At 39.3% G+C, this 27,682-nt stretch overlaps 1 protein-coding gene across 1 annotated transcript; it reads left to right on the forward strand.

The window, feature by feature from the left end:
- The first annotated feature begins 225 nt into the window (after positions 1-225).
- On the forward strand, positions 226-26,996 carry agpat2 (1-acylglycerol-3-phosphate O-acyltransferase 2 (lysophosphatidic acid acyltransferase, beta)). Its single transcript, XM_074691204.1, has 6 exons — positions 226-652; positions 12,257-12,390; positions 19,632-19,807; positions 20,490-20,585; positions 24,335-24,407; positions 24,507-26,996. The coding sequence occupies exons 1-6, from the start codon at positions 477-479 to the stop codon at positions 24,662-24,664; spliced, it is 813 nt and encodes a 270-aa protein (XP_074547305.1). The 5' UTR covers positions 226-476; the 3' UTR covers positions 24,665-26,996.
- The last annotated feature ends 686 nt before the right edge of the window (positions 26,997-27,682 follow it).

Here is a 27,682-nt window from a genome sequence, read left to right on the forward strand (position 1 = left end):
CAGGATCTTTGTGTAAAAACTTTCAATTGCAAAACTTTGTAAAGAATTAAAGTTAGACATGTTGAAAACCTTAACGTCTTGGATACCACAGCTAAAGATAAAACACCTAATAACATGCACTGAGAAGCGTGGAGTCTACTCTGATTTATACGCCTGTAGCTCCTAACACCAACCACAACAGTGACAAGCGGAAGGAGGAAAAAAAAACATACAACCGATGACGTCTTGACTCCACCTCATGATGCCATTTAGCAACAGATGAGCAAGGCTTCATGCTCATTTTGGGCAGCCAGACACACGCATTTCCACCGCCAGGTCCGCCGTAAAGGAACACCTCTGGCCGTGTAATGTTTGACAGGGCCGCGGTGCCCTTCCCCTGTCTTGCAACGTAGTCGGACGGTTTTTACAGCGGCTTCCTCAACCTATACCCGGGTGTGTTTGTCGCTGGTGGTGAGTTTCTGTGGTGGTGGATCACCATGGAGGTGCTCTGGATGGTACCGCTGCTGCTGATTCCGCTCCTGATGTGGTCGAGCAGCACGTTTGTTTTTTATTTCAAAAAGTGCTTTTACGTCGCCTGGATGATGTGCTTGGCGCTGATGGCGATCCCCTTGTGCATACTGAAAAGCGGTGGCAGAGACGTTGAGAACATGAGGTGAGTTTGTTGGCATAGTAAATGTCGCTTGCAGCGCCGGTGTTCTGACGCGGAATGCTACCTTTGAATATGTGCTTCTGAGCGGCTGTGTGCGTGCGCAGAGCCCTCATCCTGGGCGCTCCATATCACTGGGAGCAATATTTGAGTGAACAGAGAAGATTATTCTGAAATGTCTTCAAGACAGAGTATTAAACTATGATCTCTTTAATCTGTCAATGTAATTTGAATGAGTGCTGCTCTAAAATAAAGTTGTTAAGCACTGGGAGCGTAGCTTTGAACAGGATACAAGTCTGCTCAAAGTCTTAAGGTTTATTAACCGCACGCTATTATATTATTAGCAATAATTAGCAATTTCCTAACAAAACAAACTGAGGATGTACAACCGCTGCTGCTGATGCGCGTTACGGTAGCACTTGTTCAACAAGGCAGCAAAACTCGCCAGAACACCATCTGACAGCTAGCCCACGTTAGCATGCTAGCTGGCTGGTTAGCAGCAGCCGTTAGTTTACATTAAGCAGATTCTGCTTCTTAGCATGTTGACTGGTCTTTTTTTGTACCTTCAGAATACGTACACAGAATTAAATTGAAGTGATACTGGGCCTCTAGCCTATCAGTTTGACTGACATTAAAATGTAAATGGGAAAAAAATGAATTAATACATTATACATATTTAATGATACATATGCTAACATTAGCCCCCTTGACACTTTGGCAGAGGGAACACATTATCGCTAGCTGAAAACGAGAGTATTGCATCAACATAAGCGTAACGTCTTTGCTTAGTGCTAAGCAGATCATGTCATGTTATGCTTGAGATTATACACAGTACAACAGTTCAAGCTTTAGATAGCGGTTACTGTGTTAAACATTCATGGAGTAAGAATGTCTGCTAACTTCCCTCAGTGAAATTCCTGAGGTTAGCAAAGTTACATGACTTTAGCACACGTCTGCCAATTAAATCTCACAAATCTGCTATTGTTTGGCAAGATTTTTTTTCTCTTTTTGGTTGAAAGAACTATTTGTGGGAGAATATTTTTGTAATACTACTGATGAATGTGAGTCGTAAGTGAGCTGGTTTAAAGTACAGCCCTGCAATAAATCCTATCTTTATGATGCCTTTAATCCTGAAACTATCAAAATAGCAATAAGACTCATTTTGATTACTCATACATTATTTGCATTAAAGTATGTTTATGGGGACAGAATTTTCTTGTCTACTGGCAACTACTAGAAAGAAGCAGCACAAACTTGTTTATATCACAAATTAATTGTCTGAACCTACAGCTATGTTGTAGCAAGTTTTGAATTCACATAAAAAGTTAAGAAACTGAAAGGTGGTTGATTTTATGTCAAGAAATTTAGTATGTTGTAAAGTTAAGCTTGTAACTTCTAAAGTTTACGTTCATTTCTAAGTTTCTTAAGGGGTTAAATATGAGATTGAAAACTGTCTAACGCAGCAGTAATCAACTCCTGGCTTTTTATGACTACTTGTGGCTCCTTTAAGTCCTGCTCGGAAAAACAACAACAACAACAACAATAAAATTACATAAAAAAGGGAGCCATTACCAGCAGAACTGATACATTGCAAGTTAATTCAATCTATTATCCCCACCCCTCAACTTATTGCAATATTATCAACCAACAAAAAACAGTTTTGTCCAGGTCTTGTGCTTGGTTAGCAGGTGTGAGAGATGAGTGCAAACTGACAAGGGATAACTGACAAAGCGTAAATCTGAAATGGGGAAAGCAGCAACAGAAGCTTAAGTTTGAAGAGGAAGTAGAACATTTGAAGTGGACTGGGACTCAAGTTTTTCTATGGGTAACATTATGTCACAATTTTAAAGGTCTTATTTGCAGCACCATCAAAAAACAAAACACTCAAGGTTCAGTCAACCCAACTTTCTAAGAGCTGACAAGCCAGGAAAGCCTAAACAGAGCCGAACCGCTCTGTAACAGAGCGTCCGATTTAACTATCATCACTTAGATAAACTCAGGTTGCGTAAGTATAATAATCCATGTCAGTTATTGCACAATGCATCATACTTTTCATTCCTTAACTTACTTTCATACCTGCTCTCACATGCAAATTGTTTTCAGGGAAGAAATTGTTTTTTGTTTTTGGAAAATTGGCTCCAGCAGAAATATTTTTTGCCATTGTGGCTCCTGAGTGTTACAAGGTTGAGCAGCGCTGGTCTAAAGTGATGACAACAGCCCTTGAATGTTGTGCATGTGACTGTGCAGTGTGCAGGAATGACCCGTTGACCTTACCCCTTACCTCTAGAGGAAATGTGTTATTTTATACACACACACACACACACACACACACACACACACACACACACACACACACACACACACACACACACACACACACTGACCAGGTCAACTGATACCTGTCAGGATAGAAATGTAGTACACCGCCTTTGGTCTCTGTGTAGCAGAAGACGATCTTTGCTGTTGTGGTTAAACCTGCCCAGTGAGGACAGATTGCTTGACACAAACGACTGCATTCCAGTAATTACCTTGAAGAGGCTGATGCCAGATGGCAAGAAGCGCCCCCCTGGTTAGTCAAGGGGCCAATCCTCAATGCTAACTCATGGCCTTGATGTGCTGACGGCAGCCTTGTCACTTACAACAGCGGACAGCTCTGCCTCACTGCACTCGGAATAACTCTTTTGCAGTTATGTTAGCCGTGATGGTGGTGTCATGTTGCACCGGTGTACCGTTCTGTCAGCTCAAAGGTTATCTGGACCTGTTGACTGTGACAAAGCGGCTCAAGCAGGGGTCAGACCTTGTGAATGAGGGGGTGAATAGCGTTTTACACACTAGCTAGCTCTGGCAGAAAGAGCCCTGTGATTCATCAAGGACAGGGCAGTCTGTCACAGACATTTGCTGTCAGACTTGCTGCACAAAGGACTCAATTCTGGGGCTGACTGCTTGCCTCACTGCTGACACAGACTGGAATGTAACTCAGTGGAACTATGTACACAAACCAGGCCTCAACAGTTAAAACTAAATATAGATTCACCCATACTTTCTTCATCTTTACTCCTGAAACACTCATTAGCAATCCAGCCCTGTGTGAGGGGATTTAAAGTGGCTGTGAGATTGTTTCAAATTAACGTTGATGTCTCTTTACGAGCGATAAAAACAAACGAGAACACCAGACGGAGGACAGACTTCCTCTGCATCTATTATAAGTACTGTCAGCACTGTTATTGATTCTGAGGCTGGAGCTCAATGTGCGGTACGCAGACTGAAGAGCTATTGTTTACATTTTTCCCTGGCATGGTTTCCAAGTGATTAGTATGCTAGGAAGTTTATAGAAGCAGTAGGAGGTCTTCCTCCAGGGAATATGACGCAAGCATGTACATGACAGACTCAGAGGATGTAAAAGGGCAAGGATGTACTGGAGAAATGAGCTGCTGTGAAAATCAGACAAGAGTTTTGTTCACTTGTGTCCTCCTGCCCTCGATGTGTCAGCATGTATATGTCTGATTCATTGGTTAATACAACTTTAAGATTATATTTTCTAACTTTTATTCACTTTTCAATAATTATTACATTTGTTTACGACAGGAAATTATTAAAAAACAAAAGCCAGACTCATAAAAGTCGGTTGTTGCAAAAGGGAGAAGGCATTTCAGGGCTCTGTCAGCCAAAGTGGGACACTCCTTTCTTGTCCAGTAGTTAGACAGGAAAGAGCCTCAAAGTTCAGTGTAGTTTTTTTAGCTAGTTTTATAACAGCCGCAAACCTCCAGGTCAACACAAATCGTGACATCATTATGCTGAAGATGTGGCTGTCACACAAGTTGCGGTTAGGTACAATCAGAAACTTGAGAATCCAATGATTATGGGACTTTACATCTTGTATATTCAGGACAAATGATTGTAAAAGTAAAAAAAATAATGAAGGCCAATACAAACTTAGCCACAGAGACAAATTTATGTATCATTAGACAAGAAGGTTCTTTACATGTCTTTCTTTTGCGCTCTTTAGCGGGTTTATTTTCACCCAACAAAATAAATCCGGACTACTTTGGATCCCTCTTTTAACAAAAGTCAGGAGAAGCCTGGTTATCGGATGTTTCTTAAGATTAACCGGTGGTGTGAGGTGTGCTTTGGGTGATTTCTGTTTGTCTAATCTGTGCGGGAAACAATCAGGGCCGTCTGGTATTGAATTGTTCAGAAATCCTGCGCTTGGGGAACCCCAAGGACAGCTCAGGGTCTACTCTGTAGGTTGTCATGTGCAGCTAAATGATAGCTAATCAGGAAGGAAGGTCACTAAAGAAGGAGACATGACAAACTACAGGGAAGTAAGGAAAGTAAACAAGTATACAGATGTCAGAAACAGGGGACCATTTTATAATGAGTGTGTAACGTATAGGCATAGTCTCTGTAACATCCCCCAATTGTTTCTGATACGAGGTTTTGAAGTCAGTCATCAACAGGGGCTGTATCAGAAACATTGAATTCACCCGGGCTGTTTGCACGACAGCGGTTTTAGGGTGAAACACAAAAGTATTGTTGTGTTTCGGCCTCACGTTTACACGTCATGCTTCGATTCGCGCAGGCATGTGTATGGGATCAGATGAGGTAAAGAGGTGGACTTTTAGCCTTTTTATGATTTCTGCCTGTCAGTTAAGTCAGGTATGCTCTTATACGGGCAAAACTTGTAAGTAGGGATGCACTGATACAGATCCCTGTATTGGGTATTGGTGGGAAGGGGTTGATCCATGGTGTCTATCCGGGCAAAGAGCTCTATGCCTTTTTTTATTGGCGACTTTGGCTACTTGGTGTTAAATGTTACCTTTAATGTTACCTACTTTTTTTGCTGCAATACCAGTCTACAGGGTAGAAAAGTTAACAATTGAATGAAGCTTTGTTTCTACCAAAATGCTGCTAAATATTTCAATATTTTATAGTTTAAATAGATATTAACTTGAGTAATTCCATCTACGAATTTTATGCCTTTTACCCAAAACATTACCAGTCTTTTCCCACAGTAGGACATGAGGGTTAATATTTCTGGTATTGGTATTGGTCGATACCCAAAGCCCAGTATCGGTATTGGTATCAGAACCAGAAAAGCTGGATTGGTGCATCCTGTCTTGTATGTTTGACGAGGTTGTTAGATTCTGAAGTATCGAGTTAAGAAAAAAAAAGACCCAAGCTGTTTTTGTACCTGGCTGTAAACGTACTTCTAATGCTGTAAAAACCATCTTTTTGTCTTGGTGTTTGAGGCGGAATCTCAAAGAACATCTGTTTTCAGCTCTTCAGGGCTTCTTTTGTCACCGTCAAAGGTTACCACAAACTTTTTTGGTAAAACTACCAAAATCAAACTTACAAGGAGAGGAGCATGACAGAAATATCTCAAGCAGATGATTTACCAGGAAGCCTAGCAGAGACCAATCTCCAGCTTCTATAACCCAATATGTATTTTTACCCGAAAGTCTACTGGGGTGGAGATTTTTCAAAACGGGTTTAGCTAAACACTCACTCAATAGGATAAGATATCTGCATCTCTAAGTGTACTGCTTTTCCAAACAGGCCGCCACAGGTGATGTAACTCATTGTTAGTGTTCAGACACATAGTTTCACCTGTCACGGATGTGAAAGTCTACTTCTGTCTGAGGCTCCAGCTTTAATTATCAGGAAGGATCTCATGACAACAGAAAAAGGAAGCGGGATGGTTTCCCCAGAAACAATGGTGTTAGCTCAGGTTGATTAAAATGTAATGGAGTTTAACATCAGTGGGAGACAACAAATGCAGCTGTCAGCGGTAATGTTGTCACTCAGACCAGTGGGGGGACTTATCCTGAATGGAGGAACCCTCTGCTGTGTCACTCTGATCATGTGACCCCGTCTGTGTTTGCTGATTCAAAATGAGCAAGGATAAGTCAAGCTGACTTTATTCACGAGCAGCCAGGTTGGGTTAAATCTGTGCTTTTGTTGAATGACTCTAAATATCTCTGCAGATGTGTAATGACATATGGAAAGATCAGTCAATCAGCCATAAAAAGAATCATCCAAGGCCGCTCTTTCGTTTGCCTTTAACAGTCTAACAAGTGCTGTAACACTGACTGAGTCATTGCATAACTAGCTGCTCTTGCACAGGACTGAGTGTGCTATCACTGTGCTGCTGTGATGCAAGATGACCTAAAGACTGTATTTAGGTTTAAAGGTTAAAGTCCAATCACTGTGGTGTACTATGAGGGCAAAAAAAGGCCGGTGTAGTTTGAAATAAGTCTGCAGTGAGAGAAGACGGCTTCAGAATAAGTCAGGAGACTTTTTCAGACTCTGTAACAAATAAGTGGCCCTCTGTTATTGCCATACTACCCGCCCTTACAAATATGTTGTATTAACCGTTAACCTCCTGAATCGCTGTTTATGTCGTTACTCAGTGAACTGCAGTTCCTCTATGTATCGTCTTCATGTCTCACTAGGGATGGGCTCTTAATTAAATACTTTTATAGGTACCAACTGAATTCCGTCTCTTCCGAGAACCGATTCTTGTAAAATCAAATGATACCATGATTAGGTACCTAAACGCATCTTTATAACTGTGAGGGAGTGGAAGAGTAGGCGATTTTCCATGCTGGACATGAACACAGCACTGCGAGTTTATACATGGAGAAGTAAATATGTTAAATAAAAACACTTTGAAATTATATTTTTAAACAAACATTTTTTATATATCGGTATGAATATTGGTATCGGCTGATGTTGGTCATTTTTTTGACATATCAACATCAGCTGATGTGTAAAAGTGGCTCGATATTTACTCATTAGCTACCGTCCATTTTCAGAGCATCTCAAACTATCTTTCAAGACCCAAATAATATTGTTTTCTATGACTATGTTAACACCAAACTACCTAAGAAGAGTGGATGGACAAATCATACTTTTTTGATCGCGTTTATCTCGGGCCTTTGATCCTCTCCGTGGTCGTCTTTTCTCACAATCGCGCCACTCTTTCTCTGTGAACTACCTCGAAACATCATCTCAGATTGGTTTTTTTTGTTTGTTTTTTGTTTGTTTTTTTGTACTCATATTGATATCGGTAAGTATTGGTTAATCAGCCATTACAGCAATATTTATATCGACTATCAGTATCGGTCAAAATTTTCATATCTGTGCGTACCCAATTTTTTACCATACAAACACACACAAAAGTACTGTGCCATTTTGAGTAGGGCTGAACAATAAATCAATTTTAAACTGACATCGAAATATAATAGGATGCAATTTTCAAATCACAAAGGCTGCGATTAAAAAAAAAAAAAAGTTTCATGTACACAGACCTGGAGGAAGTACAGTAACTTGTATTTGTGCTCCCTTAAAACCAGCAAAAGTCAAAATGCTGTTTTTTTTCTGCCTGAAACTTCTTATTTCAGCTATGGTCTCTTTAAGCCCCCACTCCAAAACCCAGCATTCTAGAAGCCTCCTTCATTGTTGCCAATGCAACAAAGTTCTATTTCTCATTATGAATTGATAAAAATGCCTTAGTAAGAAGATTCACCAACTTGTGATGTCACAGGTTGAGTGAATCCCGCATTGTTGTCACTGACTTTTTGAACAAGCCACAGATCACAGACTGTATCTTCACTTTTCTGTGTTTATGATCTGGTTTTTATTCTGCTTTTTTTGGTTTATTCTGTTTTTTTTTTACTACACAGTCCTACTTCAGCCTCATGAAAGTCAGATCTATGAGGTTGCATCGTATCCTTATGTGGTTGAACAGTCTCAGATACAACTACAATCCTCTGCTGCCCTTGCTTACTCTTTACAGCACTTGAGCCAAGAAGAGTATTTGTGTCTAGTAAAAGCTCTCTTTGGTGTCTAGTTCCTCAGTGAAGTGGTGATAAAATAATCAGCCTGTTATGATGGCTATTAAACCTGCTAATAGGCCACATCAAGACCAGTGATCATTATGCTTCCTTCCCCTCTGGAACATTTAACGTGACAAGATGAATCGAGATTTCTCAGGAGTAGTTTACTGCTGTACACAGTCAATAAAACACAGGGCCTCTTATTTGGGTACTGGGTGTTTTTTAAGAGGGCACACGAGGACGACAGGACTAGAGCGGTGTTGTAGAGGCGATGTGAGTCACTGAAGAGGAAGAGAAGTGAGGAGGGTTTTTTTTATTTATTTATTTTTTTTTTTTGAACTGATGATTTCGCCGGCTGACACACAAGCTCAGGAGTGACCTGGTTGTTTTCCCTGACAGAGAAGGTCGTTTGATTTTGTGGTGCAACAGAAGCTAGTTTTGATGTGTCACACAGAGGGAAATAGCTCATTTGTCATCCAAAATTCTAGCTGCGTTTTTTGCAGAGGAAAACTCTGGACCCGGAAAAAGGCAGATGCAGATTGGGACAGTGAGTTGGTGCTGTACCGGGTGATAAATGAGATTGTTGTAGTCAGTACGCCTTTGTGTGGTTTTGCTTTTAACATTTCTCATGTGGTCACTTACAAACATGCCAGGAGTTACAAATTATTTCATCCTTTTTTATGTTTAATTTGAGCCTTTTCTGCTTGATAACTAGTGAAGAGGCAGAGAGGAAACAGGATGGAGGAAAAAGAAGAAGCATGTTCACTTCATCTGAGCTTTTGATGGAGTTTTCTGATCTTGTAAAAACTATGATCAAACTAACGAGAAGGAAGTCATGGTTGAGAAAATTCCAATTTTAATCAAAATTCTTTTTTTTCCCATTAAACATATCTGATTGTTCTATTTTTTGTCCAAATGTGGAAAATTTAAACCATTAAAGGTATCATTTTGGCTCAGTCATGACTGGTGCAAGTTTATTGAAGCCATCCTTCCTGAAACTGTGCTCTAGCGATGTTAACGTTTTGTCTGCTTAATGACTACCCTCACTTTAATCTCCAGTATTACTTTCCAAAACTAAAGTAAAAAAAATATTATGATAGTTATAAATTTATCTAAATTGTAGTACCAAAAACGCCACTCAAATGTTGCATCTAAAGTGTAGCGCAACCACAAGCCATGGCAGTGCTATGGTGCTATAATGCTTAACCACCTGGATGTAAACAAGCACAGATGACTGATGGTATCTCGTCATTTACTATGGCTCTCTTTTGCTGTATTTAAATCTAATAAGGATAAAGTTAAGTATTATAAACTGGCATATGAATACTTGACTTAAGCAATTTGTAACAAGCACGGGCATAAGGACATTAACGTGCAAGGAGGATAGCATGCTAGCGGTGCGGGCCCTGCTAATGCAAGCTTGCAGATTTTTTGGTTCCTACAATAAGCCATTTTCAACAAATGTTTCTTGAAAAAGGGGTATTGCATTGCTATTTTTTCCATATAAAATAAAGGAATGCACATAATTTTAGAAAAAAATAAGTTTTTACTTAAAGTAAGACATAATCACTTGCTTTGATTTCAGTTTTTGCGACGCATGAACTCAAATTCATCAGAAATTACGCAGAATAAACACTGGAAGTAGTGCTGTCAGGCGATTAAAGAAATTAATCTAATTAATTACAGGATTTGTAATTAATTAATCTAATTAATCGCATTTTAATCTCATATCTGCTTAAGGTCCCAAAATAAAGAATTTGAATTCTAGGACTTTCAAAAAATGGTTGTAAATTTAAATTTCAGGCCGGTTTTTGCTTCTCTCACATTTTTACTCACTGTGGACTCACTTTTTACTGCAATATGAAGTTCTACACCTCTATGAGGTCAGGAGAACCAGGGCTAAAGGCAGATGTAACTCAACAATGTCTCTGCAACAAAACTGAACCAGAACGCATGAAACTATTCATAAAGAAAGGCGGAAATTGAATGTTTGCTCTACAACAGTAAAAACTGTGAAGAACTTTGTACAAAACACATTATTCAAGTCTTGGATCAAAAAAGAGGGAAGTAGTTTCAGTTTTTCTAGCTCTGAACACACAAACTGTTGCTCATTGGAGCACCCCCTAGCTGAAACATGACACCAGGAAGATGTAAGGCAATTTTCAAATAATTCTTTAGGTTTAAATACATGATGTATATTGATCAATCAGGGCTTATTTAATGCAGTAAAGAGTGTAGAATTATCTGTTTTTGACAGAATTGAGCTAAAGCATATGGTTGATTTTCTGCAGATTTTCAAAAAGGACGTGTGAATAAACGAGATGTGGCTGGCAGTCTCACAAAAATCACTCTCTTCCCCCCGGTTTAAAGCATGTTGTTGAGGTCAGGTGTGATTCATTCATTAATGAGATTTGTTGACACGAGTCAACATCAGTACATAAAGATCTCCTTACTGATTCAAGACACATTCGATGGGGAGGGCCTCAAACACCAAGGTCTGTCAATAGCTCTGCCTTTAGACAGACCAATTAGAGGAAAGGAGGGTTTGTGGAGCGGGAAGACTTAAAGAAACAACAGCTAAAAAAAACAGAGAAAAAGCAATGCCTTTGTTTTTAAGACCAACTAGTTATTCTGAATTTGAATTTCTATGTGTTTGGAAAGTAATCACTTCAAAACATCTCCAGTCAGCTCTATAATCTTTGATAGTTACAGGGATCTGAAATTAAAGAGATACTTCAGACTTTTGAAATAAGGTTAGTCAGTGTTTCAGAGATTTTTCTTTGCTGTCAGAAAGCCGCTGAGTTTTGGCACTATTAGTGGGTGCATCATGGGTCTGCAGGCTCCCTGTGGGTAAACCCAGCAAGTGGAAAGAGTCGAGTCCTCTTCTGATTTTGTGATGACTTGGTAATGTGAGGAAAGGAGAGATAAGTAGCTGCTTGTAGTTTGAACTGAAAATCCCAAGGCTCCCTCTGCAGCCTTACTCATCACCGACTGATCTAAAATCACCTGAAGATTGGTTCTGTGTTTCATTTTGTACTAAGGGAGAGGAATTGAATGATTGCTTAAAGTGAAAATGTCGTGGGTATACTGTGAAGATGACATGAGAGAGAAGACGATCTGTCAGCATGTGAGCTTGCATAATCAGATTGTGACACGAGTCTCATCCTGAAGCTGGTTGTTAAAGATTTTATTGATAGATTTCCAAGTCGAGGTAAGGTCACCCTGGATATGTCGTAAAAGGGTGCAATCCAAAGTGTTATCATTTCTGTCTTCACAAAGGTTGTATCATAGGAGATGACCCCTGAGCAGACAAACAATTTAAGGACAATGTAAGCTAACGTTTTAGCCTTAATGATGGGAGATGTTTTACCTTTTGGACAATAAATGTAAACAAATGACATCATTATATAGAGAATAAATCACCTCTTGAATGATTGTTCCTGCGTACCTTTTCGTAAATGTGTTGTTTTGTTTGAGGCAGACAGATGGTTGGACAATCTTTGTCAAAGCTTATTGGAGCGTTGCATTTAACTTCAGGCAGTTATTTAGCCAACCAAGAAACAAACAGCTCTAATCTGCATGCTGTACATAACCTACCAGATGCCTTCTGTTTTAAAAAAAAGAGATTATACTGTTTTATTTGGGTCACATCTTTAAAATCTGAGCCAACATTCTTACAACACAAGCTTTTTTACTTTCCATTTTCACCTCTTGTGTTCTCAGAGAAGTTTACATTTTCTAACTGGACTGTTCTTAATCTCTCTGCCCTCAGGATTATCCGCTCTCTGGTCCGTCATGTGAAGTATTTACTCGGTCTCCGGTTCGAAGTGAGCGGCTGGGAGCATCTGCAGACGGAGGGACCCTACGTCATCATCTCCAACCACCAGAGCTCCCTGGATGTCTTGGGTGGGTGTTGTAGCTACATGTTTGTAAGAAGATGAGGAGTTAAATTAAGCATTCGCTGGTATCAGTATGCCAGTGTATGTCAGTTTGCTTTTGGCTGGATGCATTAACACTTTTTTTTTCACTTATTCAAAACCCATCAACTCTGTATTTTTACATGCCTGAATTAGGATGAGTGGATCATGGCCTACATCCAGTTTCCACCACACAAAGACCTGAGGGTTATTTTTGAATAGCAGTTTCTGCCAGGAGACAAAAAAACAGTGGGAGACTTGCTGTTGATGACAAAAAAATCCCAATGTTAAGTCTTAAATATTAGAGGAAAAAGTCACTATTATGAGATCACAAGTTAAAATTAAAGTTGAGCCAATCATCTCATCCGGTTACTCATTAAAGGTAACATGGTTTAATATGGTGTCTAGTCATGTTCTGAAATTTGTTGCTTTGTATCACATATTTTTCTATTACAATGATTAAAATCTATCAAAAACATATTAACGGCTACAATAACTGAGAATGCACCAATCCAACCTTTCAAGTCTAGATTCTAATACTGACACCACTTTTTTTTAATTATGTTATGACAGAAACTACATTATAGTGTAAATAACTGCATTACACATAGATAAATAAACAAAACACCAGCAAATTGACTGCTCACGTATTAGCTCGACGGTGGCTTTGGAGCATTGAGGAAGATCACTTGGTGTTAACAAAATCAATCCACCAGGCTGAAAAGTTTCTCAAAGTACAAAGTTATTTGCTCAAGACAAAACTTTTACGTCAGGATCACTAAATCAAAACTACTACCTCTACTTCCTCTTTCACCTGAGAAATGTCAACGAAACGGGGAAGGATTTAACACTTTGTGTGCCGCATGAGGTGCGTTTTGATTCCTTCAACCTTTGCAGTGACCGTTTGTCTTACAAAAAAAAAGAAAACTCAAAATATCAAACTTAAACTTTTAACTTAATCAAAAGATCACTGATGCACCCTAGGGATGTGATTTCCACAGGCAAAAGAAGTCCAATGTCCATGTGAAGGTATTGTGGTTTCCCATAGTTTATTTTTTTTATTGCTCGAAAACAAAAGGAACAAAACAGCGTGGTTTCTACTACCTCTCTTGTACTGGTAAAAAACCATGTGCCCGAATCTCACGTGCCTAGTAATCATTATCAAACAAACAAAAAAAATAATAAATATACAAAAAATTAAATTATACTAACCAAATAACAAATATACATATAGTGTGCCCAAAAAATCTAACTTAAACTGATAAAAAAGGAAAATGTGGATAAGTCTAATATTACTCATCAAATCCTAAATTAGACAAACCACAAAATACAAAAAATAAACAAATAGTTACAGTTTGAGATTGGTGTGGGCATGTCCATACGGTCCTTATGCAATTCTATGTCCTTGATACCTGTGTTACCTGGTGAAATCAGCTGATAACAATACTGATCTGATCTGATCCGATACCAGAATAATCCTATGAATCGCTATTGATAACCACACAAACCCGATTTGAAATGTGCGTACAATTATTTTGTATTAAATACAATAAAGAAGTAAAAAAATGACATATCAGCCATTAAAAAATCAATGTATATGCTGATGATGCTGTGATATTATCCTAAACCCATAAATAACAGTACCCTCTTAACTACAGGGGTCTTTTTCCCTCTCGCTCTTTACTTTTGATGCATCTAAGTCTATATTGTGCTAAATTTCTCTGTATCATTGGGAGAGAAAGTGATGCAAGATTGTTTTTCAAATAGCAGCTCTTCAGCAGCCCTTGATTCTGTTAGTTTTTGTACATCTCAGGTCTCTGCAACTCCAACAAATCCGATTTACCCAGGAAGTACTGGTTGTACTTTCAGCAGTTCACCCTGAGTAATTTGACACCAGATTTGATGCACTCTGGGAAATTTGTGGACGCTTTAGTTGAAGGAGCAGCACTCCTCTGCAGTGGGTTCAGAAGTAGGAGATGAAAGAAGTGAGCTGTTGCGGCGGTTAAGCTCTGACTGCGGGGATTTCTGACTCTGCTCTGGAGTGTATTTTTATATATTTATATAAATGGTAAATCTGCACTCCTGGGCTAATACATTCGACAAGCTTGTACCACTCAATGGAACCAAGAAGGATTATTCCATCTCTGTTGACTTCTGCTGCGAAAAATCCTGGTCAGGTGAAACTTTCCTGGACAGTGTGCATTTCTCCTGCCAGTATGAAAACTCATCCTGATGGATTTCACAAAATTAGGTCAGTTAGTAAATACGCTGTTGTTCTGGTCAGTGTCCAGACACCCCACCACCTCGACCAGATTACAGAGCCGTCTACTCGCCCTGCTTTAAAGACTTTACAGGAGAAAGCTTTGAACTGCTGAAATACTTGGCCTGCTCAGAGCGATCTGACCTGAATGGGCTCAGTGACACATGAAACCATCCCCCCCAGTCATAGAGAATCATCAACTGCATTGACCTGGATGTATAACACACCTACAGATCTTGGTACCCCTCGTCTTCTTCTTGGTAAATGTGTCGGGCTGTTCATGACGATCTCAATGAACAATAATCCCCTGCTTGAAAAAAAAACAGAAGCAGAACAAAGGAAGAAAATCTATTTGAAGACTTTGGCTGTGTTGCAGTGATCACAGAGAGCAGGGTTTTCTCTGACAGCTGGAGACACAGTCTGTGTACGTTGGCCGTCCGTCCCAGTCCGCTTGGATCAGACACCAAACGATACACGAAAAATCTGGACTGATGAAGAGTTCATTGGTTTTTACAAGTTCTTAAGTTCGCTTAAGTCTGAATGCCTCACATCCAAACTTTCTGCTTCTCTAGAAAAGAGCTTTTGCTAGTTTTGGTTGCTACTGTAGCATCTGCTCAATGGTGACTTGGTGTTGGGAAAAATAAAGACACCTTTGCTCTCTTGTTCAATCCTCCCTTCTTTGAATCAACGGTGGACAAAAGTTGATAGAACCAGCGCATTGTGTTGAACCTTCGTCTTCAAAGTCTTATCCTTAAAGGCATTAATGATAAAACTACACTGATTCCTCTTTGTGACCTAGAAACAAACACCAGCATTCATAGAATTAATAGCTTCTTCTTTGACATTTAATGCCTTTTATGGTGCGGTGTCAGATGATTCGATTTTTCCTGCAGCCAAGATTCACACTGAGAGATACTCACACACTGTTTGAGTGTTAAACGAAAGCAGGATGAGATTATTTAAAGGGGCTGTAAGGACCATCCAGGAAAGCTAGTGTTTTTCCTAGAGAAAGACTCAGTTTCCCATGAGCACTAGCACCCACTGCCATCAAAGCATGCGTGTGTTTCTGAAGGACATGAATGGCGAGAAGATCCTTTATTTAACCCTTCTTTTCTTTGTTCAAGATGACGTCTGTTTTGTTTTTCTAAGTTGAAGACCTCCTGTACAGAGTTGCCTTTTTAGATGTTTCATTTATCTGCCAAAATACATTTTACATCTAAATTATTTTTCTTTTAACCTTTTCGTATATAAAAAAAACATGAAAAAAGAATAAGAATGAAATGAAGTTTTACTGGCTCAAAGTGACAAGCTAATGTTTTTTATCAACAGTTATTTAGCGCTAATGTTTGAAACGGGACTACAAGAAAACTTTGTCAACTCAGTTTGTACCGTAGTTTAGTAGCCAGCTAAATTAAGCGCTCCTCACAGCTTGGTGCTCTGAGACGCGTCTGTAATGTGCAACGTTAGTGAATCCTGGTTATGTCCTGCCACTCATCTACCAATCAGAGCTAACGTAACCTCACCCTTCATTTAGCCACAGTCTTTTCCTGCAGTTGAGCCCTTTTAGCCTTTAGCCCTTTTAGCCTTTAGCTCGTGCTCTATCTCTCCTGTTTATCTTTCTTCTGCTCTTCTGTCCTAATTTTTTGGACAGTTTAGCTCCTGTGTCCACCCATGCGACAAAAATAATCTAAACAATCATTTTCGGCAGAGAAAAACACAGATCCATCTTCTCACTGCTAAACTTTGTCGGCTAGAGTCATTATAGGGACTTCTACGTGCCGTAAATCTATCTGGTCCTAGACGACCTGTCAGGAAAAGTGAGAAATAGCATTTAGAAATTTCATTTCATGGCACTGATAATCTCATTTTAAATTTTATATTTAGAAGTTAGACTTTCAAGATCTTTTTCTAAAAATAATTCACAAGATTTTTTTTATTCTTAGATAAGGAGCCAGTATCCTGAGATTGAAATCAGAATTATGTGGAAAAAAACCTTAGACATCAACTTTTTTTTCTTAGAATTCTAAATTTAATCAAGGTAGTGAAAAAAAGTCAAAATCGTAAGAAAAGTGTGAGAATTTGAAGTTTTTTCCTCCACCCCCCATCGTTTTTTTTCCTGGAATTTCTGATAAATAATTCAGAAAACTTGTTAAGTCAGAATTTTGAGATATATGTCAGAAAAGGAAAAAATGAAATTTTGAAACTGTTCCTCTTTTGTTTTTGGCATATTGGTCCAATCTCACGAAAACAGTTTTTCAGCGGCCTCAATCGTGTTCGGTTGTGCCAAAATGAAATAAACAAGAAGTTACTTATTGGAGCTTTAATCTGAATATGTTTACTGACTTTTCTCATCAGTCCAGGCAATATAAATTCGTAGGAATGAAGCAGATCTCTCTTTGCAGTTTCTTTTATTTTTTGTTAAAAGCTAAAACCCCAGACAGTCTTTTAACTATGATGACCAGCGAAAACATTTCAAGTCCTTGTATTAAAAATGCTTGTACTGTAAATATTTCCACATTTTTGCATAAAAATGTCTGAAAATCATCCATTTGTAGCTTAGCTTTGCACAAATGACACACGGAGTCAATACGCTGATCATAATTCCTGTTTTTTTTTTTTGTGGACCTGATCTTCTGATGCCGTTTCCAGCTGTTACACTTCATGTACGAAGCGTGTCGTGTTGTATCGCCTCATTCTTGGCAATGCTAAATCTGTTTCTTGAAGGACACTAACTCAGCAGAGGTTTGTGTTTTTTCTCCATCAGTGTCTCCTCAAAGCTGTGTTTCAGAGCTGCTGAGTGATGGGGGCAGGCTGCAGGCCAGGCCACTGACAGCAGTGTGAGAGCTGGACATCTAATTAGAGCTGAGGAAACTCAGCAGGAGTCTGATTTGGCATCCAAGTTGCCATGCCAACAGCTACACCCAGACATTAATAGCTGCTCATCCTGGTGCTGATGGGATGCAGCCAAGAGGAACTGAGAGGGATCCTTCACCTCCGCTGCTGGAGCTGGGTTTCAGGCACTCTGTCTGATGACATTTTGGATCTGTTAGCTCTCTCTTCATCGCCTGAATACCAGCACACGCCTACTTATTCTGCTGTTGCTATCACAGGCTACTTTCTCACTTCCTCTCTCTGATCTTTAGTGCTGGTTTGCACAAGTATAAATGACTCTGTCTCCTGCACCATCTGGCCTTGCACAAAGGTTTATCAGGCACGTCTGATTCTATCATAATCATGAAGATAACTCCCATCAATAAGATAAAACACCCTCTCTAGCATCACGCACATCCATTTGTTGACTTTATACCTGATGTTGTATCTGGTTTCAACAAGGTCAGAGATAAGACGGAAGGGCCAAAGCTCATCTCATTAGATTTTATCTGCTTTTTCGCAGAGACACTTTGTCTTAGTTTAGTCTGTGATGCATTAACCAAAGCTAATGTTCTTTTGTTTATTTCAGTACAAAATGTATCAAACAGAAAAGGAAGTGCTCAAAGGTACATTTTCTTATGTAACCCAGGACAAAAAAAGCCAGCAGTGGCTCAGCTGGAGCTACAGATGCCATGAAGAAAATATCACACACTAACATATGTTGGTTTGTTTACTCTTAATATCTAACTTAAGTACACTGAAGTAGCTTGCTGATTTTTTTTGGAGAGTCTAATCTCTTCTTGGCTCTCCGTCCCGACATATTTTACAATCCCCCCAAAAATACACAAGAACAGCAGCTGTCAGTCATCATTAAACGTGACATAAAGCCTTGTTTTTAACCTCTTATAACCAATGAAAATAAAACTTTTCAGAAAAAAGAGGAGTTGAATCCAAGGCAGCCCAATAATATCTTCAAATCACTACAACAATCAGACATGAGAAAACTTTCTACAAAGTATATTACTTTTTTAAAGTTTGACCACAGCCCATCTGGAATGACTGGGGAGATGGATTTTTTTACTTATACTGCAGCCAGCCACCAGGGGGAGCAGTTTTCGTGGCGACCTGACTTCAAGCTGAGCAAGATGATGTCCATTTTTTTTACAGTCAATGTCTGTGACTGGCTGGTCGGAAAAGCTGAGATCCTCAATGGAAATTTCATAGTTTGAGTTCTTTAAAAGACTACGTTAGGACAAATAGATTTTTTAAAGTTTGTTTTTTTGAAGAAAAGGGTTCAAATAATAAAAAAAATTATTAAGGGTAAACATTTCCATCAAGTGAATCCAGTTTTATTTTACATTCTACGTGCACTATTGCCTTTGTTAATACCCATTTACAAAGGAGTGATGAGCTGTGGTCAGACCTGCAAAACTGTCCCAAAGTCTTGTCTTAGGCTTGGCAGTGTGTGAACACAAAAGGACTTTTCTTTTTACCCTGAATTTATCCAGAATTTTTCCCCCTCTCTCACGTACAAAAATGTATCCATCCTTTTCAAACATTGTTGCCGTCACTACGCTCATACTTCCATGCGTCTTTTATGTTGGCATTGTTGTTCAATACATCCACCAGGAGGGGGCAGCCCAGAGTCAAAGTTTATGACAACCACAAAATCAAAAATAAACATGGTGGCTGTGGAGGTTTAACTTGCATAAAAGACAGAAACGGAGGCAGCGTTGTAGCAGGCGGTGGTCGGTGAGGAAAGTTTCACCATTGTTGTTTCTTCTTTGTGTCTCACTTAAGCTACGTATCGAGTAGTAACAGCAACACTGCCCCCGAGGTTTCCAGTGGTACTGCTTCGTTTGGTCCATATCTGTAAACTTGGAGAATTTTCAGGAGCTCCATCCCCAAATTTTTCAGAAGCAGATATGTGAAAGAGGCTGACTTTCTTCTGTGTCTTCTTTTTGCTGTCACTGTCACTCTATGAGCTGAAAACGTTTTTTTCATTCATGTGAATTTATTCATAATAGCGTCCAGGATGAGTGATGAAGGGATTTGTCATGCTTCTTTCGTGGCATCATTTTTTTTCCTCTGTCGCTCAGGTCTGATGGAGATCCTACCAGACCGCTGCACCATGATTGCCAAGAAGGAGCTGATCTACGCCGGCACCGTGGGTCTCATCTGCTGGCTGGGAGGTATTGTCTTCATCAACCGCAAGAAGACGAGCGATGCCAAGAGCGTCATGGCTGAGGCTGCGAAAACAATGCTGGACGAGCAGGTGAAGTGACGCCTGTTGGCATCAAACTGATTTAAACTTTTTCAGACTTTTTACTGTGAAATCCCAGCAAAAAAACTGATGAAACTGTCATTTCCTGTAACCTTACAGTCTCCTAATGTCACACAATCCTCACTGTAAAAAATACAGTTTTTGTAATTTATAGTAATTTGCTGTTATAATCAAAAAAAAATTACAAGCAACTTTTTCAGACAGTAGTTTACCGAAGAAATCCAGAAGACTGAAATGAAGAATTTTAATTCGAAAAAAAAAAGAAAAAGTTTTTGGACAAAGAATCACGATTTTGATATTGTCAAACAAAAAATCCTGATATATCGATTTTCTGTTTTTCTCTCCCACCAAAGTGAGGCTCCAAATGTATTTTGATTTCTTTAAATTTTGAAGAATTTATTAGGGTTTAAGCTTGCCAATTAATGAATTTAGTACATTCTATATGTATGCTTTGCAAAAAAATAAGATATGAAGCAAAAAGAGTAAATCTTTTCACTTTTTTGTAAACCTGATATGTTTCCCTAATTAAACAATCACTTGTACATCTGATTTTGTTGATTTGTTTGCCTTTTTTTCTCATTTGGCCTAATTGCTTTTGTTTCTGGCACATCTGCGATGACATATGACTACTAAATTGCCGTTCCTTCTCCCTGCCGTCCTCTGACCTCCACAGATTCGTTTGTGGGTTTTTCCGGAGGGAACGCGAAACCAGAGAGGCGACCTGCTGCCCTTCAAAAAAGGAGCTTTCCACCTGGCTGTGCAGGCACAAGTGAGCACTTTCTCTCCTTTCTACTTCCTCTTTAAACAAGTGAATCAAGCGCACGTCTTCTTCTGTAAGAGACTCCCTCCTTCTGTTTGTTCTGTGATTATTCTGGCTGTTTTCCCAGAGATGTGCCAGCTTTGTCTCCTTAAAATAGATATAGATGTATACAGAGAGGTCCAAAAGCAAAGTGCTGAGTCTTGACACATGGGGGAGCCAGCAACCTTACATGACACAAAGCAACATTAGGATTGAACTACATCCAATATCTGGATTAGGGCACGAGTTAAAAGCACCAAGTCAGCATCAGTCTCAAACATCCAGCAAAGTTTGCTCTGTTCTCAGTCATCTTGAGCTCTTTTATTGGGAGTTTGGGGGTAGGATGGAGCACAGACGCAGCTCCAAACGTCACTGGAGTAACTGGCAGCTCAGCTGTGATTGTTTATGAGCGCTGCCTCTGCGTGCCTGCAGCTGGGGGGTCTCTGTTTGTGCTGATGTTTCGCAGCACAAACTCAGGGGTCAGACAGGTGGAAGGAATTTAAAAAACTTCGCTGAATGCTTCTAGGCAGAAAGCCCAGCGTGGTTCAACCCCAGGCTAAAATGCTGGTTCGTGTTTTTGAGCCAAATCTTTGTTCCTTACTTCCAAAGATCGGTATCAGCTCGGTTCAGAGGCTGCACGGCTACAAAAATAAAACCTGCTGCTCCTAATTAGCAAACACGAGTTTTCTACACTCACAGGCTGCGTCTACACTGTAAAAACAATGTTCAGACATTAACACAGACTGGGTTTAAACTGTGTATTTTGGCAGAAATAAACTTCATTACAGGTCTTTAGGACCCGGTTTTGTTTTGGTTTTCCCACTTCACACTCGAGACTGATTCTGAGCGATCAGAGACCATTTCCATCTCTCAGCGTTGCCTCGGCTGAGTTATAGCTCAGCCCGTTCATTTGTACCCAGATTGAGTGGAAGCAGGACAGCCCCCAGGGGGGGCCACGTATGGCTCAGCCAGTCCTGTTGGAGGGCCACTTGGAGAGAGGGGGGCCCCTAGAGAGCAGCTCAGCCTCTATTAACTGCAGAGGAGGAGATGGAGAATCTGGTGCCGTGCTAATTTAATATGTGTGTGTAAATGAGAGTGAGGTTCAGTGAAGAAGTGTGTGTTTGTTTGTCTTTCTGCTCGTTTTGTTTCTCCAAAATCAAAACAGAAAAAAAACAAGTGTTGATCTTTAACGCTTTTGATTTACTGATTAAAGTTTTTTAAAGGAGAGTGGTGAGTTTTTTTCAGAGGTCAGCAGTGGTTGAGAAGTAGTTCAAAATAATTAGTTTTTTTCACTCAAATCAAACTGACGTTAGAGAATAAAAAACGTGATTCTTCTTTGCAAAAATGATCACAAATCTATCAAGAAAGAGATGAAAACATTACATTATATAATATGATGTAGATGGCATCATATCCCATGTTCACACTTGGGCTTAACAAAACTAATTAAAACAGATATTATATTTTATTGCTCTATTTATCAATACAGAAGTAAGTACTGGGGGGTGCATGTATTGTGATTTTATAATACATTTTTAAATAATAATACATTTTCTAGACACTCAAAAGACACTTTAAATAGGTTAAAAACTTCTCATAGAAAACAACACATCAAGAAAAACAACAAAGTTCATTCAGAAGCCACTCAACATTAAAAGCGTTTTTAAAAAGGTGGTTTTGGTGAGTTTTTGGAAAGTGGAGAGGTTGGAACAGGTTTGTTTATCAATTGAGCATAAATTAAAAATGTTTATGATTTTAGTTTTCAAGAGGAGTCCAATTTTTATAGGTCCAGCCCTTAGACATCAGGACTGACGGGACGTAGAGACAACCAGGGATGGGTACCGAATTAGGTACTTTTATGGGCACTGACTGAATTCAGTCAAAAGTTCCGGGTAACGATCCAGGTAAAATCAAAAGGTACCATGTTATGTTCCCTAAAGGCATCCTTGTGACTGTGAGGGAGTGGTAGAGTGGGCGATTTTCCATGCGGGACATAAATACAGCATTGCAAGTTCATATATTGAAGAATAAATATTTTAAATGGAAAAAATTAGATTTTATTATCAAATTATTATTTTTTACCACATGAACACAAAAAAGTACCAAAAACTGCTACCAATGCCTACCGATACTGATTGCCAGGTACTAGGTGGTAGGGATTGATGCCGCATCGTTTCAAATGTGAAAGGTACCCTTCCCTAGAGACAACAGCATCTCACACTATACTTCACTGTGTGTGCAGCAAGTGTAGACAATAAAAGTAGACATTCCATGGGATGTCATCCAGTTAACAGTCCAATCTGTGTGGCAGTAACTGGAACTGGCAGCACCTGTCTTGATCTATGTTGTAGTTTTCTCTCTTGGCAAGTTTATGTTGTTTACATTATGGGACTTAAAAAAACCCTCCCATTTTTAACCTTCTGCTATGTATTTTGAAACTAACCGATGATATTTCTGACATGTCATAGATTCTGTTTGATTCTAAATAAATCCCAAAGTCACTTAAGTAAACCTTTAAATGTGTTTCAGGCAGTTTATATGTCAATTTGAGTTGGTCAAATTACATCATTTTATCCCCTTTAAATAAGTCCTTTAAAATGGTAATACCTACATTTTCTTATAGAAATAGAATGTCACGCGTCATCCCTAGAAGAACATCCACTGTGTTAAATGTATGATCAGACGACTGTTCTGTTTTCCCGCTTTTTGAATCAGATCCCACACCTTTAGAGTAGATTAAATGTATCATCTGCCGTCTCTGAAGGTTTGTGATTTGTGGGGATTGACAAGTGACCAGAATCTGGACCGCTGTGTATACAATTGACTGAATACCAACACTGAGAAGTAAGTTAGTAAGTTGATATCAAGGATCAAGGATGGCTGTCCCTTCTCGATCTACTGTTCATTGTATTGTTGTGGCTTCTCCTTCTTGTGGTAACTGCTGTCTGTATTGTATTACTATTACTGTTGTATTACTCAACATCAAGACGGTTAATAAAAAGGCCAATCTTTCAGAGTCTGTTTGATAGACTGTATATACAGTGGACAGCATGGCTCCACCTTTTACCATTGTTGAATCTGTGACAAAATTAATATTTTTTTTGTCTTTTGAGAGTCTTATCACTTCTTGGCTCTCCCTCCTGACATATTTTACAATCTCCAAAAAAACTTTACAAGAATGTCAGCTGCCAATCATTGCTAAACTTGACGTAAAGCCTCGTTTTTAACCTCTTATAACTAATAAAAACAAAACTTTTCGAAAAAAAAATAGGACTTGAAAACCAGCAGCTCAACAATATCTTCAAATCACCACAACAATCGGACGTGAAAAACATTTCAACCAGGTGTGTTAATTTTTTTAAAGTTTGACCACAGCCAATCTGGAATGACTGGGGAGATAGATTTTTTTTACCTATACTACAGCCAGCCACCAGGGGGAGCAGTTTTTTTGGAGACCTCACTTAAAGCCAAGCAAGATGACGTCCATTGAAGATGAATACTCTAGGGCTGGGTTATAAATAGCAGGATGTCGTCTGTATACAATAAGATTTAGTGTTTGTGGGTGAAAGTGAAAGCGAAAGCAAAAGGAAGTAGTCTTGTTTTGGAGAGCAGTTATTGTTTGTAATAGCGCCCCCTAATGCCCCAAACACTTTTCCTGCCTCCAGTTAAACTACAGTTTTTATCTTTTTATTAATTCTTCCCTTCATCTCTTTCTTCAGGTGCCTATCATCCCTGTGGTGTTCTCCTCCTACAGCAACTTCTACCTACGGAAAGAAAAAGAGTTCAAATCGGGTAACACACCCTGATTCTTTCACTCCTTTGCCTCATTCTGTTTGATGTCTTTATCAGTATGCAAGAAGCCTCTGACGCTGAAGTGTTGTCTCTCCGCAGGCACCATCAGATTGAAGATCCTCCCAAAGATCGACACGAAGGGGATGACATCAGACGACGTCTCATCCCTCTCCGATAAATCCTTCAACGTGATGCGCTCTGCCTTCTTGGACATCTCTGCTCCCGTACCCCAGAGCAACGGGCCATCGCGGCACTGAACATTTACCATTTAACTCCCACTTCCTCTTTCTTCCACCCTACCCCCTCAATCTTCCTGTCCCCCATTACCCGGCCAGGAACATGACGAGTCACTTCGTCGTGATTTCTCTTCTGGTCTGGCCCGACCACACAGCACAGCCAGTCCCGACCCTCCCTGAGTCTGCAGCGGAGCGGAGTGACGGACTGCAAGCCAAGCAGTATGGATGTGTGTTGTTCTTCATGCATGCCTTTTTTTTTTGTGTTTCTTCTTTTGGGGAGGCTCTGTCTGCCTTCGTCTCAGCTTTATTTTGTCTTACTTAACCATTTTTGTACTTGAATTTTACGCCTTTTTTCCGTCTTTTTAGCTGAAGAATTTTTCTCAATTTTGTGCTGAAATGCAAACAGATTTTATTTTCTTCTCTCATGCTTCCTTTATTTTGATAATCTTTAATAGCACACACACCTTTCTATCCTTTTAGTGTCTTTTCCCCCTTTTCTGCATTCCAGAGAAGAGAAACCGAGCGGGGTCTCCACCAGCTGTGGAGGCAGGGAAGTGAATTGTCGACTACAAACTTGTTATGTCGCTTTCAAACCAACTCCATAAACCCTGTTTTGAGTATAAAATAAGACGTTGGAGAGTTGTGGGATACAACGCGTAACAATAGCACCCATCTGTACTGATGTACTGGACTCAAGCGGACAGATCAGATTTCAATGTTGTGCATTGTTGGTGTGTCGTTGTGCGTTTTTCTCTACAAAACATAAACAATTTGCGCGCAGCTTCCAGCAGCAGGCGTCCTCTCGCTGCTTCAGTTTTTTATTTATTTCTCACTCTTGTTTCTTTTTTTTTTACATCCTCTCAGAAGGGATTTTTATTTTTCCTCAGACTGAAGAAAAGACGTGTCAAAAAAAGGTGATTTCATTCTGTGCAATGTCAAATTACTGCTCCAAAGTGCAAGCTACCTGCTGTGCCATGACGCCGTGTTTTTTTGGGGAAATGTCAGATAAAACGCTCTTTAATACGTCGCCTGTTTATTAATCCACTGACTGGTTCAAGGTGATTTAGGGTAGTTTTTCCCTTCAAATATGATGAAAATATGAAAATGATTTGCATTTTTTTTCTGACTTTATCTGATTTTATTTATCTGACAAATTTTACTAATTAACTAACAACCCCTGTTAGTTTATTCTTTTATCACATACGCAAACAACACTTCTTTATTTGTGCTGTTCAGATTAAATCTTCATCAGATTATTTAAAATTGTGGTAATTCTTGGCCTTAAATTTTCTCCTTTTGCTGTCATTGCACTCTGGATTGTTCGACTCGTTCGCTGATAATGAATTAATTTTTTTGTACAATGTGACAATAACTGCTGAGCGGGTAGAAATCGACTGAACTGTTTAGTTTTACATGCTGGTCTTACGTTTCACATTACTCACTGCCTTTAAGGATTTGATTTCTGCACCACTTTCGCCAATCGAAACCCCAACTGAGAATGTATTTTAGCATTCAGGACATTTGTGTACTAATTGTTCTAATTGTGTATTATTTTTAACACTTTTAAAGTGGGATGTTGTGTTGGAATTGAACAAAGGAAATGTATTTATATTTATATGACCATTAAATGTTAAAGTTAGAGTTTAATACATGTGATGGTCATTTGATTCAAAATCTGATTTGAAAATGAAAAACCCAAGAAACACTTATCGACAAATTTCTGTTTCCTCTTGAGTTTATCTGTTGAGCTTTTCTGTGTTAAAGAGTAGATTTTACTTTTGCAGAAAGTGGTTTTGAATGTTAAAAAGTACTCTACCAAATTGATTTCTCCCAAACTTTGAGCTACACCATTCAAGTTTTGCTACCCACTGACTTCCTGCTGAGTTCTTGGTTATTTTGTGATACAGACGTGTGATTTGTGAGCTTCGTGTCATCAGCTTGAACTCTGTGGCTCTGCAACAAACCCTGCTGGTCGAGCTGTAACGAGCACTGGTTTACGGTCGAATATGTCAAACAATGGAAAAGTATTCTGAACCTTAATAAAGCACTTTTCATGCTGAGTTTAGGTGGAAAAATGGAAACAACAAAGGACTTTGACGTTTTCTCTGATTTTCACCAAAGCTTTTAAAGTGTACCTGGTGGTAGCTTTAGATGGATATGAGAAACAGCTGACATCCTGCAGAGCCCTGTGTGTGTGTGTGTGTGTGGTCCCTTACTGTACGACTGTGAGAGTGTGTGTGATGTATGAGAGTTTGAACGGACACACATGGTGTAGACACTCATTATAGTATCTGGTTAATGTTGAAGATGTGTTTTGATTTCATCTATTCTGGGTAAACGTGAATGCCTTGCGAAAGAATAAATAAAACTCATTCTTTTTTTCTACGTTGTTGAACTGTTACTGTCACCTTCAGGACATTTTCCTCAATTTAAGTAGATGTTCTTGTGCATTAATAGTTCCTTTTTGGGGATACTGTTTACATCTTTCCTACATCTCTGAGAGCTGTTGTGCCATTCCTGGCTCCAGTCTTCAGAATCTGCCTTTTAAAAAACAAATGCATCACGGCGGTACGTCGACGGCTTCTCCAAATATGGCCGACAAATAAGACCTTCCTTGACCAGCTGCATATTATTTTCGTTTCAACTCCAAGACTGTATATTGAGTGGACAGTGTGGCTCCACCTTTCATCTTTGTACGGTTTTGAAGCCAAAACAACCCCTGCCACAGGCGCAGCCATTGTGCAGCCAGAGTCTATAAATAGCATTTTTAAAATTTCTTTTGCGAGTCTAATCTCTTCTTGACTCTACCTCCCGACATATTTTACAATCCCTCCAAAAAAAAAATACACAAAAAATAGCAGCTGTCAATCATTGTTAAACTTGACATAAAGCCTTGTTTTTCACCTCTAAAAAGAAATGAAATCGAAACTTTTCAGAAAACTTGAACACAAGGCAGCCAAATAATATCTTCAAATCACCACAACAATCGGACGTGGAGAAACATTTCTACAAGGTGTATTAATTTTTTAAAGTTTGACC

This window comes from Halichoeres trimaculatus, unplaced genomic scaffold (assembly GCF_033239565.1).
Source record: "Halichoeres trimaculatus isolate MK-OKI-2021-1 unplaced genomic scaffold, fHalTri1.1 fHalTri1_scaffold_16, whole genome shotgun sequence".
NCBI classification, from domain to species: Eukaryota; Metazoa; Chordata; class Actinopteri; order Labriformes; family Labridae; genus Halichoeres; species Halichoeres trimaculatus.